Source organism: Eucalyptus grandis, chromosome 6 (genome assembly GCF_016545825.1).
Source record: "Eucalyptus grandis isolate ANBG69807.140 chromosome 6, ASM1654582v1, whole genome shotgun sequence".
NCBI lineage: Eukaryota > Viridiplantae > Streptophyta > Magnoliopsida > Myrtales > Myrtaceae > Eucalyptus > Eucalyptus grandis.
In genome coordinates, this window is record NC_052617.1 from 18400058 (window position 1) to 18415353 (window position 15296).

The 15296-nt window shown below is 38.5% G+C and overlaps 1 protein-coding gene across 3 annotated transcripts; it reads right to left on the reverse strand.

The window, feature by feature from the left end:
* Positions 1 to 6814: 6814 nt before the first annotated feature.
* LOC104448719 (protein DETOXIFICATION 33) lies at positions 6815 to 10593 on the reverse strand. Of its 3 annotated transcripts, none has more exons than XM_010062597.3 (9): positions 9811 to 10592; positions 9429 to 9624; positions 8749 to 9094; positions 8576 to 8662; positions 8428 to 8484; positions 8023 to 8261; positions 7675 to 7793; positions 7239 to 7325; positions 6815 to 7080 (listed from the first exon to the last, which is right to left on the reverse strand). In XM_010062597.3, the coding sequence occupies exons 1-9, from the start codon at positions 10075 to 10077 to the stop codon at positions 7024 to 7026; spliced, it is 1455 nt and encodes a 484-aa protein (XP_010060899.2). In that variant the 5' UTR covers positions 10078 to 10592; the 3' UTR covers positions 6815 to 7023. The 3 variants fall into 3 exon arrangements, with proteins under 3 accessions (XP_010060899.2, XP_010060901.2, XP_010060900.2); XM_010062599.3 differs by having other exon boundaries at positions 9719 to 9951; XM_010062598.2 differs by lacking the exon at positions 7675 to 7793 and having other exon boundaries at positions 9811 to 10593.
* Positions 10594 to 15296: the final 4703 nt, after the last annotated feature.

Consider the following 15296-nt stretch of genomic DNA (forward strand, 5'->3'; position numbering starts at 1 on the left):
AAACAAGCACCAAGTCTCTGCTTCTCCCAGCCGGACCAGCCATGTCTGCTGACAGCATACAAGACACAACACAGCTTCGTGATGGATAAGAAACAAGAGAATCAGCAGATAGGAGAGAACCGGTCAGAGTGCAAGCAATGCCAAGGGAGTTATGTCTAGATGGCTGTCCTGTCTACGTCCCCATGTGAGGCCTGATCACATATGCCAATCATGAAACACGAGAAGGAAGTGACCTTCTAGAAGGCCTGTCAACATCCCCATGTGAGGCCTAATCACATATGCCAATCATAAAACACGAGAAGAAAGAGACCTTCTAGTTATGAAAGGTACCTACGTGGAATATGTTATCAAAAGATAAAAGGCAAAAGCACAGTACCAGTTCATCTTTTCAGAATGAGATGCTAACAGTTTGCAACGAAGTATAACTTAGGTCCTGTCAGAAAAGTCTTCATACCGAGAACCTAAAATATCCAGAAATTAGGCCCTCAAGGTGGCACCACAAACTAAAAACAACCTATATCACCTACAAAACACGTCATTTGTAAAACGTCCCCGACAATCACTGTATCAGAAGAATGTGAAAAACAGCAGTGGAAAATGTTGGCCAAGCAATCACTGTATAAGCCGCGCACTGCCCATTCGCCGAACAACGAGAATCCAGAATGAACTGCTCGAAACAACGCCGCAAAGTTCAATCGATCGGCTGATGAATCACTAAGCGATCAAAGGACGAGGCGTAAGCCAAGAATTCCGATAACCAATAGGAATCGTAGGCCAAGCCAAAACCCTCAAGGATCTCCGCAACCAGATGATGCTTCACAAAATCAGACAAGAAAGCAAAATGAGGACACCATCGACAAAATCAATCAATCAATCTAGAAGCGGAAAACGAAGAAGAAGAAGAAGGAAGGGCCGATGAAGAACGCCTAATCAACGACGACGAAATCGCAGAAGAAGCCATGGGGGAGAGAAGAGAACCAGGAACGCGGAACGAGAGCAACGGATACGACTGAGCACGAGAGGGGAAAAGGACTGTTATTCACGGGGAAACGATGCACCGACTTCGGGTCCACCGTTGATGTAAAAATATATCCGAAGCGAGGATCGTGATTGGACGGCTGTGATCTGCTGACGGTTCAACTTAGGAAAGTCGGAGGGATCCAAAACTCCGACCGTTGCTTGACACGCTCGCCGTGTGAGAATTAGGAAAGACGCTCGCGAATCATCTTCGACCACGTGTCCTGGGTTGCTAACGGTCGTGTCCTTCTCCTCCTGAGTTCTTCTTGCGGCTTTCCCGCCGAAATTTAGAAATTGAAAATAATATTATTTGGATTTAAAAAATTTAGGGGTAACATTAGTACCTCCCGACCCATGTATTTTTAGTTGAAAATTACTTTCACCCAACTACTTTTTTTTTTTTTTATCTAACACTCAGTTATTTTCACTTAGCTGAAAACTGCCATCTAATTTTTAAAAGTGACATCCGTCGTCCTTGAGCCATTTCATTAGGCCCCCTTAACTTGAGTTCATTGAGAAAATTACTAACATTGGCTACTTTTTTAATGGAAAATATATATATGCCGTCTACGTATCTCTCTCCACTCGCTACTTGAACTCGAGCTAGCAGGATCCATGGCGGCTCACTACTTGAGCTCATGGTGGCCATGATCGCCAAATTCAAGCAATACTACGACGAGGGACAGTTGATGTTGGTGGGGTGGTCAAAGGGGACAAGGGCAGTGGCTAGTGGTGAGGTGGGCGATGAACGATGGGGAGAGTTCATACGTGCATGAATTTTTTTCATGTCACTGATTTGGCATATATCCCCACTTGAAAATAACAAGCGGGTCATGACATGGCACATGCAATTTATTATTCATGTTAGTAATTTGATAGTCGATATTTGAAAAAAAAAAAAGTGATATAAAAAAAAGTCTAATCAAGACTAACATTGACATCATACAAAATACAAATTTGCTTTAAACAAAAAAAAAAAAAAATTAATAGGACAATTTAGATTATTGTGCAATTGTACAAGAACTATCAATCGCATTTACTCAAGGAATTATGAAAATATCATGTCGAGTTTCCAGTATTTAGGTCTTTGCAAAATGATTCAAATCAAAAGTAATACAATAAAAGCCATTTAGGCAATGTTTGGTAACGTTTCCATTCCTCTATCTTTCAATTTCTTGTTTTTGGAATAGAAAAAGAATAAAAATAAATATATTTGTTAATTTTTCTATTTTCACGAATAAATTGATAGCTAGCGAATGGATTTGGAATAAAAATAAGAAGTAAAAAAAGCTTACATTTTTGTTCATGAAAACAAAAAGAGAAACAATGTCATTTAAAAAAAAATAAGTTTAATGTAACCTAATACTCTTCTTTACACAATCAACACAAAGTCAAGTCTCTTGACCCGATCCTAGTCCCCATTTTCGAAATAAAAATAAAAATAAAATAATAAGATAAAAAAAGTAAAAAAATAAAATTCATAAATTCATAAATTTAGAAATTAGATTTTGAGTAAGTTACTAAATTTAAGCGTTAATTCTAGTTTAGAATTAGTTTAGCATAAGAAATTATGAAAATATTTTGCAGAAAATTAGATTCAAAATTGAATAAAATCTAGGGCTTTATCATATAGATTTTGAATGCCATTTTATTTTAAAGATAATGTTATTTATAAATAAAAATTGTTTCCAAAATAGAAATGTTTCCAAACACACTCTTAATTCTAAGTGAAAAGAAGAACAATGGGAATGCTCTTTCTTTGAAACTCGTTGCCAATGCCACTCCCCTCTATCGTGATTTCGAGTGACAGCGCTGACAATTTGGTACCAACAATTGGCAATGTGAATGAAAGAGGTACTTTTTTCACTTTAAATCTAGATTGGGCAGTTGTCAGTAAATTTATTTTTGATTAAAGGCTTTAATAATTTCATGTACTCCCATGAAATGACCTGGCAACCTTGCATGTCGCAAATTGCCTCTTGGCCGCCACTTAGGAATTTTAACAACGATTTATTACTATTTTTTCCCTCGGTAGTACTTTCTACTTAAGTTTAAAAAGTTAGGAAGATTGTCTTAAGAGTCTCCTAAAAGATGATGTATTTTCTTTACATGTTTGAAAGATAGTGTTTAATTGTCCTAGGTGTAAAACCTTGTGCTTTTTATTAATTGTTTGAAAGGTTGCATTGAATTTATTCTAAGTATATAAGGCTGTGCCTTTTATTGGACTTTGTTCTTTTCTTAATATCCCAAGAACAACTTTCTTTATCCGATGACTATCTAAATTCCAAAAACATTACTGATTTAAAAATTGCAATGTGGTAGTCTTTCTTACATGGAACACAAGAACTTATTAAATTGCATGATGGTCCATATTTTCAAAGGGGATTGTGACGTCCGTCGGATTTCAACGATATAAATAATCCTCATTTTGGTGAATTCATGCTCGCCTTTTTACCTCTTTCAATTTTATCCCTACCTTTCTAGGCTCTCAAATCCCCACCTTTCCAAATTATATCTAATCAATTCCAAAACTAGATTCCCTAAAATTAAATCATTCTAACTACCTTCGACCCTTCCTAGCCTTTAAGTATTTATAGCATTGCAATTAAGATTATTTTCTAGAAGACCCAATTTTTTCAATTTTTCTCTTTATCCCAAAAATTTCGATTATATATTTACTAATGGCTTTCTATTAACCTCACGGTCCTCATCCTTAAAATCCTCTCAAAATTGAAGTCGATAATTATTATCCTTTCAACTTGGATGGCTTTCTACTAACCTCATTTTTTCTTCCTAACCAGGTCCTCATCCTTAAAATCCTCTCAAAATTGAAGCCGATGAAAAGTCCAAGTGCCGTTTCTCTCGTCTTTGGATATTATCCCACCATTCGGTTTATACAAAGTCTACCAATTCATAACTACTAATTTAATGAGTCTATAAACAAGTTCTAAATGAGTACCAAACCATGAGCTTGTCTTGTTGTCAATCTTAGATAATTTCACTTATGTATCACTATGGAGTTCTACACATGACAATAGTTTCAATTGCAAATGAGATAGCATATGGCAGTTTGTTATCCTTTCTACTGTAATAGAAATACTGACTTGAAATAAAAATATCATCCATTTGCAAAACAGCAAAACTAATTCAACTCTTCCCTACGTATCAATTCATCCATCTCCTTCACCATCAAAGACCTATTTACATAGTCCATACCAGCAATTGGATTTTGCAAGTCAGTAATCATGAATTGTCTATCTGTGAGAAGATTTTTGAGCATTTAACATTAGACAAAAAACCATGCTTACTAATTGAGACTCATCAGACCAGTTTCATCATACTTAGGGGATCATGCGTGAACCAAACATTCCCATAAAAGGACAAAGTCACGAAGAGACCATGCGAAACCTTCGATCTTCGCCAAAGAAGAAACTAGTTTGTGCAAAGCGAGATGATTAAAGAAATCAGACCAAAAACAAAACAAAAAAACAATTCTCCAGTCAACAATATCAAGAAAGGACAAGAACACGAATCCTCATTTGATATCTCCTCTAAAAGACGATCGATCTCGCAGAGGCCGAATGGAAAAGGGAGAGAGAGCAGAACCAGAATCACAAGACGGGAGTCGGACGGCTATTTATAAGGATTCACCCACTTCCAGCACGACAATGATCATCCGAAGCAAAGTCGGACAAAATAGGAAATTGGAAATCGGATGGCATGGAACATTATATGATGATGCGTTAAGGGTGGGCTGGCAGTATGGCCTTGGGCCTTAAGATGCACACAATTGTCTTGGATGGGTCGCGCATCAAATTTAAGAATGGACGCGATGCTTCCTTGACCTTGTGTCCTAACCAATTGGTCATCCGCGTGGAATGACTGTTTCCGGTTCGAAGTTCAGTCTTCATTTAATGAATGTTTTAAAAAGTTTTTTTTTATAAAAAATTACTTGTATTATTTTATAAAAAAGAAGAAAAATATTATCGTCATCCAAAATATGTTTGGAATAATTAGTTATTGATAATATTAATTATTTCAAACGATACAGTCAGTTGTTTAAAAAAAAATTATTTATTTTCTGCTAGATAAATCAAACCTACGATAAATTTCATATTTGGATTTTCAGGTAGGGTCATGTGGGGCATTTACGCTTTACCTGTGGTTTGCAAGGGAAATTATATGCTTCAATCTAGTAGCCGATAAGAAAAAAAGAAATTTAGTAGAAATTTAAGTAACTTACGAATTTTGATAAAAGGTTGGTAATGATAAGGAGTATCGCGGGACCTCCCCTGCGCGACCTCGCCGCCCCCAATCCCGCGCGACCCGCCGCGACCCACGGCGATCGCCGCGCCCCGTTTCTGACACGCACCACTCCCCGGCGACGGTCGCACCCTTCCCCGGCGACGGTCTCCTGGGCCACCGCGACCATGCCGAGCCGTCGGCGGAGTTTCGAGCAACAAGTCCTTCAGCAGCAGAGAAGACGATGAACAGTAGAATAGAATGGTTTTGAAAAAAAATAAAACGATGAACAGTGTAACTTGTATCAGATGAAATGAAAGCCAAAGGCGCACCTGCACACCCGCCTTGGGCTTTCGGGCTTCCGGAAGGCCAACTTTGGCCTAATGGGAATTGCAAAGTGGTTCCCAAACACCCAAACTTTGACCTAAGTACCTTTAGAGCCTCAAAGCCCTTTTGCAAGGCCAATTCCAAACGCAGCCTAAATACTAATGATGATATAAGGTAAATGGCTTCCTCTAAAGAAAGATAGCTAATTGTTTTTTTACAAAGTGTAACGGTTATATTACCCTAGTTGAGGACAATTGGTGAGTGTTGGTATTACCAGTGATTAGAGCTTGAGGCAATTTAAACTTAAATTATTATTAGTCAATTGCTAAGTGTTAGCATTCTCGAATTTAGGAACTTCATGGTAAGATTAGAGCTCCAAGATCACTCTTGCCCACAGGTTTGGGAGAAAGGAATACTACACTAATAAAATAATTTAAAAAGATTCAAAGGTTAATTAGAAATACCTCCTAGATGCTTCCTAATACAAGGAATTATATTTAGTAAGGTTCGTCCTCCTCCTTCGAACATACTTTGGTTGATCCTAATACATGAACCAACCACAAATTTCAAGAGAATGTACTCGGACTTTACTCGGACTTTTACTCGTCCTTTACTCATTTATGTTGAGCCCAGACAGTGTACTTGTCCGTGCATGCAGATCCCGCGTGCATCTCGTGTCCAGCTCATTTGCCAGCTAATTTTAATGTTTCTCAATATTTTGTCTACAAAACATCCTTAACTACTCATTTTACAAACACCAAATCCATGGGCAATTAAGTAAGTTGATAATGCAATATTCCTCAAGTTTCAAACTTAGAATTTGAGGTTTTTCCATCATGAACTAGTAACCTCCCTGCAAAATTCCAAATCTTGAATTACTTTTATCTTTCTATATATGGTCCCCACGATTTTTTTTTTTTTTTGGATAGGGTATTGTTATTATAATTTCTATCTATTAACCATTTATTCAAATATTTCGTAATAAAATGATTTTGGTCAATTTTTTACATACACGGATTGCGGGTATACATGTGCCGGTTTCATTAAAGACGACTAGTTGGGTAAAAATAGTAGAAAAGGAGAGACCAAAGCATGACCAGGTACCGGGAAACAATATCCACTGCTTAGTCCAGCAACTGCCGGTGGCTTATGAGCATCAGATGAGATGTTAGGCAATGAAGAGCACTTGTAACATCAGAAAAGCAAAGCAATGTCGTCAGGCCGCGCCTTGTGTAACATATAAGAAACGGTCGCATTAACGCAGAGAGTTGCTACACTGAAGGATCTTTGATTGATCCCTAAAGCATGGTTTCTGCGAGGAACAACTCTAGATTGCATCGATGAAAATTGATTATCACGGTACTTTGGCCACTGCAAAGCGGCTTCCCATAGCATTGGCATCGCAAGCTTCTGGTATCACCCGATGGCTCCGATGTCTCAATGCTCCGCAGCTGATCCTCCCCATTTTCTCACGCGATTTTCTGCTTCCTCAGCCTGAAATTCGATGAGGCGTTGTATTCCAATGCAACAACCGTGTGATTTACAGTGCTTGTAGAAGCTACTGAGAGTACAAACGAAAGAGGACCAAAGGCAACGGATAGATGATGAATTAATAATGTCTAATGCTTATGTCGAAAGGAAAGGAAACTTACTTCTTGGTTCCAGTTGGTTATGGAAGTGATAATCACCAAGATGATGGTTTGCAGACAGGTGCCCCCGATCATTCCCGACCAAATCCCCTGGAATAGCAAAAGGTAAAGGCGGGTTTTGCGGGAAAGAATCAAGATTGAACGAGTTGAAATGAGAGTAAGATTTCATTCGACTCTCTTCTTGCTGTCCTGGAGGAGCTGTCATATTTACTTAGCCACAGACCAAAGCCCGAACGTTCTCATTTTCTTGAATTTAAGTCGGAAAACAGAAAATTCGTAACACAGACATCGAACACTGGCTGCCCTGTAAAAATGCAGTAATTGTCTCCGGTCACCTAAGAAGTTGTTCTTCAATGTCTTGCTTTCTAATATTTCAGATGACATGAGAGCTGATTTTGTTCCGTACACATCTTATTAGTCTAATCGATCAAGCACTCACCATCGCCCCAAAACCAAATTTGAAGCCGAGCAGGATGCCGGCTGGCAATCCAATGATATAGTAGCATCCAATATTGATGTATGCAACGAGGGATTGCCATCCGGCGCCAACAGCAACACCTTAATGACCCAAGAGAAGTACGATAATATGAAAAATGTTATTCAGAATAAATATGAAGCGTGTAGATAATGCACATTTGATCTGGATGGACATTTTCTCGTAAAAATGACAATCCTGGGCCTCTAATTTTCCCTAAATCCGATGATTGAATATTTACGCTTGCCTTGCCCTGTCATTGTAAAAATAGTTGAAAATCGATGGATGATGCTCTCGTGTGCTAGTGCTTACCTGATAAGACTGGTTGGAGACTGTTCAGGAGTACTGTGAATCCCAGTAAGAAGGCGAGCTTTGTCGTTTCAGCGGCGACAGCCTCACTGCTCGTGAAGAGATAAGGAAAGTAATCTCTAGTGACGAACACGACAGCCATGGCAATAGCTCCTATTGTCACCGATGTGACTGAAACAACCATCACTGCAAATTTTGCGGCTTGAGCATTGCCGGCTCCTAGTTCATTTGATACTCTCACACTGGCAAAGAAAATCACAGTAGATTCTGTTATATCTAAAAATATACGTTTTTGAGGAACGATGTACTATTACTTGGCACGAGCAAGTAATTGGTGCTTAATGATCGATGAAACAAATTAGCCGAAATCTTGTTTAGCGGACAGAGGGAATGAAGTAAGAACCTCACCTTATCGCGGCGTTGAACCCGACTGCGATCATGATGTCCCATCCGTTTATGTTCATGCTGTTCGCATCGAATTCTACTTATTAACCAATTCATCCAGATGAAATGTGCTGCTGAAAGCATTATCAAAATGGAGAAAATGCCGACCTACCATATAGAGATGGCATCAACAGGTATCAGAGGGTTTGGCAGACGTCCGGCAATCACCAACAACACCATGAAGTACCACAGCTCCAAGCTGCAATTCAAGTTCATACACCATCAATTCCACACTTTTGACACAATCGAACACCCATTGACGAGCATATGTAGGAATTGGCATACCATAACATCACAGCAGAAGCCAAGGAAAGCTTTACAAATCCCCACAAGTCTGCAAACGCGAGCCAGGAGAACCCACTCCAAGCGCCGTCCGACTTGGTGATGAAAATGTACAGCAGCTGGGCAACGATGATGAGCCACCATGATATGTCGAGAGTGATCGCTGCTCCGACTATGCCACCACCAAGTTTCAAAATCACCAGCCAGCTAAATATCGCATGCAGCACCAGGACAGTCGCTGAGATCCAAGCCATAACGAAGACCTTTCTCTGCGCTTGCAGAAACTTTTGTATTGGGAAATTGAGAGCATAAGCGAACAGTTGCGGGAGCATCCACAATGCGAACTGACCTGAACCGTAGCAAGGACGTCCGATTAATAAAGTCGGAAGAACTTCAAAAAAATTTAAGTAGCGTAATGCTGAACTCCAGCTGCAACTTATTGATGCACAGATAATGGAATAGAGTACAACCGTAGTTTAACTAAGGTCCAAGAGACCTGTTACCCATTTTAGGAGGATTATATATATACTATCTATAATGCAAATTCGTGAATTGCAAAATCACCACGACTCGTGACGACTCCTCTAGTTCCTAGCATTAAAAAGAGTCTTTATGTCGGATTCAGGATGCAAGGGAAAATCGTTCGAGGAGGGAAAAAGATGAATGTTGATGAAGAGACTTACCAGCAGCTTCCGAGATCTCGGCAGTTTCACCGATGAGCTCGAGAATGGGAGGAGCGAAGACGTAGACAGGGACCAAAACGCAAGCTGTGGTCAGCAAAATGACCCATGATCTCTGCATGTACACCCCCAACATCCTGATCCGTCCCGCTCCAAACGCTTGCCCGCACAGCGTCTCCAATGCACTCCCCATCCCCAACTACATCCAACCACATTCAAAACATCAAGAAAGAAGAAACGAACAAGTCACTATTCTCACAAAACGATGCTGAGTAATCAAAACATGTACACACATATTGAACACAGTACGACTCGAGAAGTAAAGTCGCAACTTTCCGATTGTAGACCTCATGTCAACGTAAAGAATAGAGACAGGGATATCAACCATGACTCCAAACGCAAAGCCGCCAACCACGGAGTTCCCGACGGAGACAGCAGCAAGGTCGATCTCGCTGAGCTGGCCAACAAAGATCTGAGTCAGCGCGCCGAGCGAGTACTGCGTTATAGAGGTGAAGATGGCGGGGCCGGCAATCTTCCATAGCTTCCCGGACTCGCTCCTGAACCGCCTGAAGATGCTCGCTCTCTTCTCCCCTCCGACAACATTGTCGTTCCTGATGCCGTCCTCTCCGAGAAGCGGCGTGTCCGTGGCCATTGCCTTCACACCTCGTTCTCCAGGGACGAGTATCCATGGACGTCGTCTCCACACTCGACTTTATATTCAGCCGCGAGAGAGCGAGGAAAAACCGTGGGATACGAAAAGGAAAACTTCCAGAAGAATTATTTCCCCCTTTGGATTGGGCCCTCGAGCGAGATCAACAAAGAACTTGCTGACACCTTTCGAAATCTTTGAAAATCGTTGCGAAGACAGATAGCTTTCTTGTTCCAAGTCGGGTAGGTTTGGAATTGGAGTGTGATGCTGTGATTGGTAGTGGGTAGTGATGCGTTTGAGAGTAGGTCTGGTGTCCGCGTCGCTCTGGTGAAATTCGTGCATGGGACATCAGATCTTGAATCTGAGAAAAGGCGCGATGGATTGGAAAAAAACACGTATGCGAAGTTAATCTTCAGAGGAACAGGAACTAGGACATCAGTTCCGTGACACCGAATGCAGGACGGGTTCCCGAATCTGGATGGAAGCGGGCGGCGATCAGCTCGGTCTCGCCGATGAGATGGCGGAGCTCTTCCGAGTCAACATACCGAGTGAGTACTGAGTCACGGCAGCGAAGACAATTGACATAAGACACAGACTCACAACCTCACGAATATCTGTATTATTTAGTCGAAATAATAAAAAAGCGAACCCATAATTATCATTTTTTTAAAAAATTTCTCGCTCAATACACTTATGTAAAACTAATTATTTTTCCTCTCACGCAGTCACACAACATTGCACACCCGCATAAAAATTCTGACATTTCATTTAAATTATCTCTTTTGTCGATGTATTTTCTAAACCAAAGATTTTATCATCGATCATGATAACCCGATGATAGATTGGTCACGTTATATTCCCCTATACGTGCTTTGCGCGCTTTTTTATATCACGTGAAGAGATTTTCAAATTATCAAGACACCGATAGTATTGTAATTAAAGAGTCATGCACTTACAAGTGGACCCGAGCACTTTTGACTTAAAATGTTCTGCAATGAATGGAGAAATTCCATGAGAATGCCCTGAAGGGCGGCTGCATCGGTTGCCTATAAAGAAACGGATAATTATGCAACTAGTTCTTAAATTTTGGCTTTGTAATGTCGTGTCATCGGGACAAATCAACTAATCAAGTACTCGCACCAATTACCTTTTGGGTTTGACACGTAGTACTGACTGATTTGGATGTCTTTAAATCAAGATGAGAGTCGCAAATATGACAAGTCGTGTGAAGAAAAGAAGCAAATTCGAAGTTGGGTTTGTGCACTAGCCTTAATCCAATTGCCATGTAAACCGTAGGGCAGACGCTACACGGTGCACTCAATGAGGGGACGGGTTTCGCTAGTGGACACTTAACTAACAATGCAGGGATAATTACAAAGATAATCTCCAAACTTTGACTCAATATATAATATTATTTTTAAAATTTTAATTTATTTAAAATGGTTCATGAAATTTTTATACATATTTAATGTAGTCATTGGACTATAGAAAAATATCGAATATTACCTTTCAATTGATTCAAGTTAACATAATTTGCTAATTTGATTTTCAATTTGATATATCTGAACAATGAACAAAAAAATAGTGTTATACATAGATTATTCACATAAGATATTCAACTTGAAATGGAATATATAATCCACATCAACATGGATTATCATTTTTTTCCAAATTAAATAAATTAAAAGGATTATTATGTTTTAATTCGAGTGGAATATTTTACATGAATAATTCACATGTAACGTTAATTTTGTCCACTGTTCAAACATACAGGATTGTTAACCAAGTCAGCAAATTCCTTTAATTTAAATTAATAGTCCAAGGATTAAATTAAACATGCATAAAAAAAATTCGAAAATCAGATTAAATAAATTAAAAGTTTAAAGATGACATTGTATATTGGGTTAAAATTCGAAAACCATATTGAATAAATTAAAATTTTAAAGAATAAATTATATATTAAGCCAAAATCTGATGATCGTTTGTCATTTTCCCAGCTCTATATTGTAGTGCACATTGCATTCACGTTAGCATATTTCACCGGACATTACACAATAGATAGATTGGACCACTTAAAAGGACCCCTTTTGCTTGGCTATCCTGCTTCCCTTTTGTACCCTTGCCAATTAAGCTTTCCAGTCCAGGTCATCTCTCAATAAGTAAGAGGAGGTTGAAGCTTATAGGTAGTAACCTAAGTGCTAAGAAGCTCTAATCATGCTACTTCCACTATATGTTTAACACATTGAATTCAATACCTTTACTTCCTCATTCCAACACTTATACCCCTTCCCCTTATGAACTACTGTATTCCTATGAGCCAATAACTAAATAAAAACTATTACACACTCCATATCTCCAGCTCTTCCATCTCCAATTTCTCAAACGCATAAAGAAAGCAGTCGGCAAAACCCCCACCACTTATACCTATATTACTCCATGTGCCAAAGGCAATTCTTCTCATAAGCCCAAGGCTTTTGCACATTCGGGGACGGATTGCTTGCCCAACTCTTTTAGCTTCGCCTGCCTTTCACTCCTCTTTTCTTAAAGAATATATTCTAACTACCTTTCTCTGGGCTCCTAGGCTTACACGTATCCATCTCTTGCTTTAAAGAGTTCCTTATTCACAGGTAGTACAGTTAGAAAGGAAATGAGATTTTTTTTTTTTTAAATATAGAAATTGCTTAGCCGTTAAGTTTTGAGAAGGTGGTCCATCGAGCACTCCTCAATTATTAATTAATTACTAATTGTGCTGAACTTTAGAACTTTTGAAATTGTGGCACTTGGATGGAAATTTGATCAAATTTTCTAGACAAATACTGATGCGGGATAAATTTTAGAGAGAGTGGAGGCACGACAAAAGTTCAACGATTTAGTTGTCACCTAGGTGAGGTGAGGGTAGCACAATCCATATGCAATGTAAATGGTGCTACACTAGGCAACACTCACGTCATGTAAGACTACCACGTAACTTTAAATATGGGAAGTTCGATCTAGTGATATTGGACAATAACAAATAGAAAGATGAAAATAATAAACATTTGTCAATTTGATGAGCTACTCATAAAATTTATCTAAAAAAGAAGGAAGATAATCTTGCTCAATTAGGTGGCTAGTCGCCGTTCAAAATATCTTGTATTATAAGGCTTTAAAGTTGATTCAACAGTCATCTCAAACTTGAAGAAAAATCAATTTAAATTTAATGGTTGTTTCGAGAGATCTTGTTAGGTCTACTATGCTTGTAGAAATTGGCTTACTTGTGTCATCATACTGTCTATTATGCTTGTAGAAATTGGGTTAATTGTGTCCCACGTATCATGCCCATGTGTCAGGCAATTAGCAGCGTGCTTGAGCAAAATTTTGTACTCACATCCGTCTTTCAATCTTAATACCTGTTATTTCAAGATTATTTAGCTAGATTTGCTCATTTTTTAGGGTCCCTTTGATTCGTGAAAAATGAATTATTTGAAAAAAATAAAACTTTCTTGAAAATGACTACTTATATCGATAGAAATAATTAGTCAATGAAAAAAAATTCATTATCGACAATAATTTATACATAAATATTTTAATAAATAATGACAATATTTTATTTATTATAATAAACAATATAAATAATTATTTTAAAAACATATTCTTTAAATTGTTTATTTTTCGCGATTCATATCAAGAGTTAAATCTCCTGCCTTTCTTGGGACAACATTAGTTGGTTTAAGTCTCTATCGTGCTTGTCCAGCTGCACGTGCCGCTTCCCTCATCTTCACGAAAAGATTGATTAGCTGTCTTCCCTCATTTACCGTACTTCGCGGATTTCAAAGACGAAATCCTCGTATGAGCTTTCACGAAAGCCAATGCATGAGATGTTTCTAGCAAGAGACGAACAATTAACCGGAGAAAGTCATCACTATGCTTTCATATTAACGAGCTAGAAGAAATTCTCCTTAAAGTTTCATTTGTTTGTAAAAAATAAATTATTTATCTTTAAATTAATTAATTATTAAAATTATTATTATCAATAATAATTTACTATTAGGATTCGCCCCAATAGACATCCTTCCGATAAGGAAAGGAGATGTGAGGAGTTCAAATCCCCACATTCTCAAGGATGGGATGAGGACACGTAAATTTCAGGAATGGGTTTAAACTCTCACATCCTGCAAAGAGAGAAAAAGTTTGAGAGTGAGTGTAGAGTAGGAATAGAGTAGAAGAGACCAAAAAAAAAAAAAAAAAAAAAATCACGTCCCAATAATTTCTTACTTCATGTTTGCTGCAATCGCCCATGCCTCAAACGCAGCCACCGTTGCGACCTCCGCTTCACCGTTGCCATCATCAAAGGGAAGATAAAAAGGAACAAAATTTTCATAATTTTGCCTCTCTTCCCTCTTGGTGAAATGCACAAATTTTCTTTTCCATTTTTGTATGCACTTCCCTTTTTCTCCTCCTCCTTCCCAAGCAAAGCCTTCCAAAGGAATTTTGCCGAGAAAAAAAAATTAACACAACAAACAAACCCAAATTGACATACCGGTATAATTTCTAACCCAAACTAATTTGCATATCACAAAAAATCCCAAATTGATACATCCATATTATATTTACTTTCAAATTAATCTTCACGTCACAAGAAATATGAAACAGTTTTAGGTAAGTATTTCACTGCTACATTTTTCTGGGGACAGACACCGCTACATTAATTTGAGCGTTTTTCTGCTGAGAAAATTGATTTTGATTAAATGTGGTATGGATGTATCAATTTAGAATTTTGACGGTCTTAATTCAAAATTAAAGTTTCCTAAGAAATGGTTGGAGGCGAAGGGAATAGCAGTCGTCCTAAGATTATTTGCAGTGCTGGATACAAGCCATCATGATATATCAATGTTTGAACGGTTAGTCGGAGCAACGGATCGGCTTTTTTTGACAAATGCGAGCAAGAGGACAAAATTTTCGGAAACTGATTTTAGCCCAAAGAGCCAAATTGATAACCAAATGTTCCTGAAACTGTCTAAAATTGGAATAAACGGTGGTTTGTTAGTTGAAATAATTTTGTCGAATATTGACGAAAGCAATTGGCATCATCTAGACCACCGCGGCTGCCGCCATCATTGGAAGACAAATTTTGACACGATATCATAACAAGATTCAATCACTACACGAAAGTTAGCGAATTTGTGTCGAGCTTAATCTTATTCGGCTTAGCTTTGTGTCCACCCGAGTCATGTCATGTTTGA

What these genes read in the sequence shown, in the direction of transcription:
- LOC104448719 (XM_010062597.3), bottom strand. Translation starts at nt 10,077, where the DNA reads ATGGCCACGGACACGCCGCTTCTCGGAGAGGACGGCATCAGGAACGAC. An exon ending in CGAGATCTCGGAAGCTGCTG is followed by an intron (nt 9,095 to 9,428) that starts GTAAGTCTCTTC and finishes GCTACGGTTCAG; the next exon opens with GTCAGTTCGCATTGTGGATG. An exon ending in TCTCCAACCAGTCTTATCAG is followed by an intron (nt 7,794 to 8,022) that starts GTAAGCACTAGC and finishes TGGGTCATTAAG; the next exon opens with GTGTTGCTGTTGGCGCCGGA.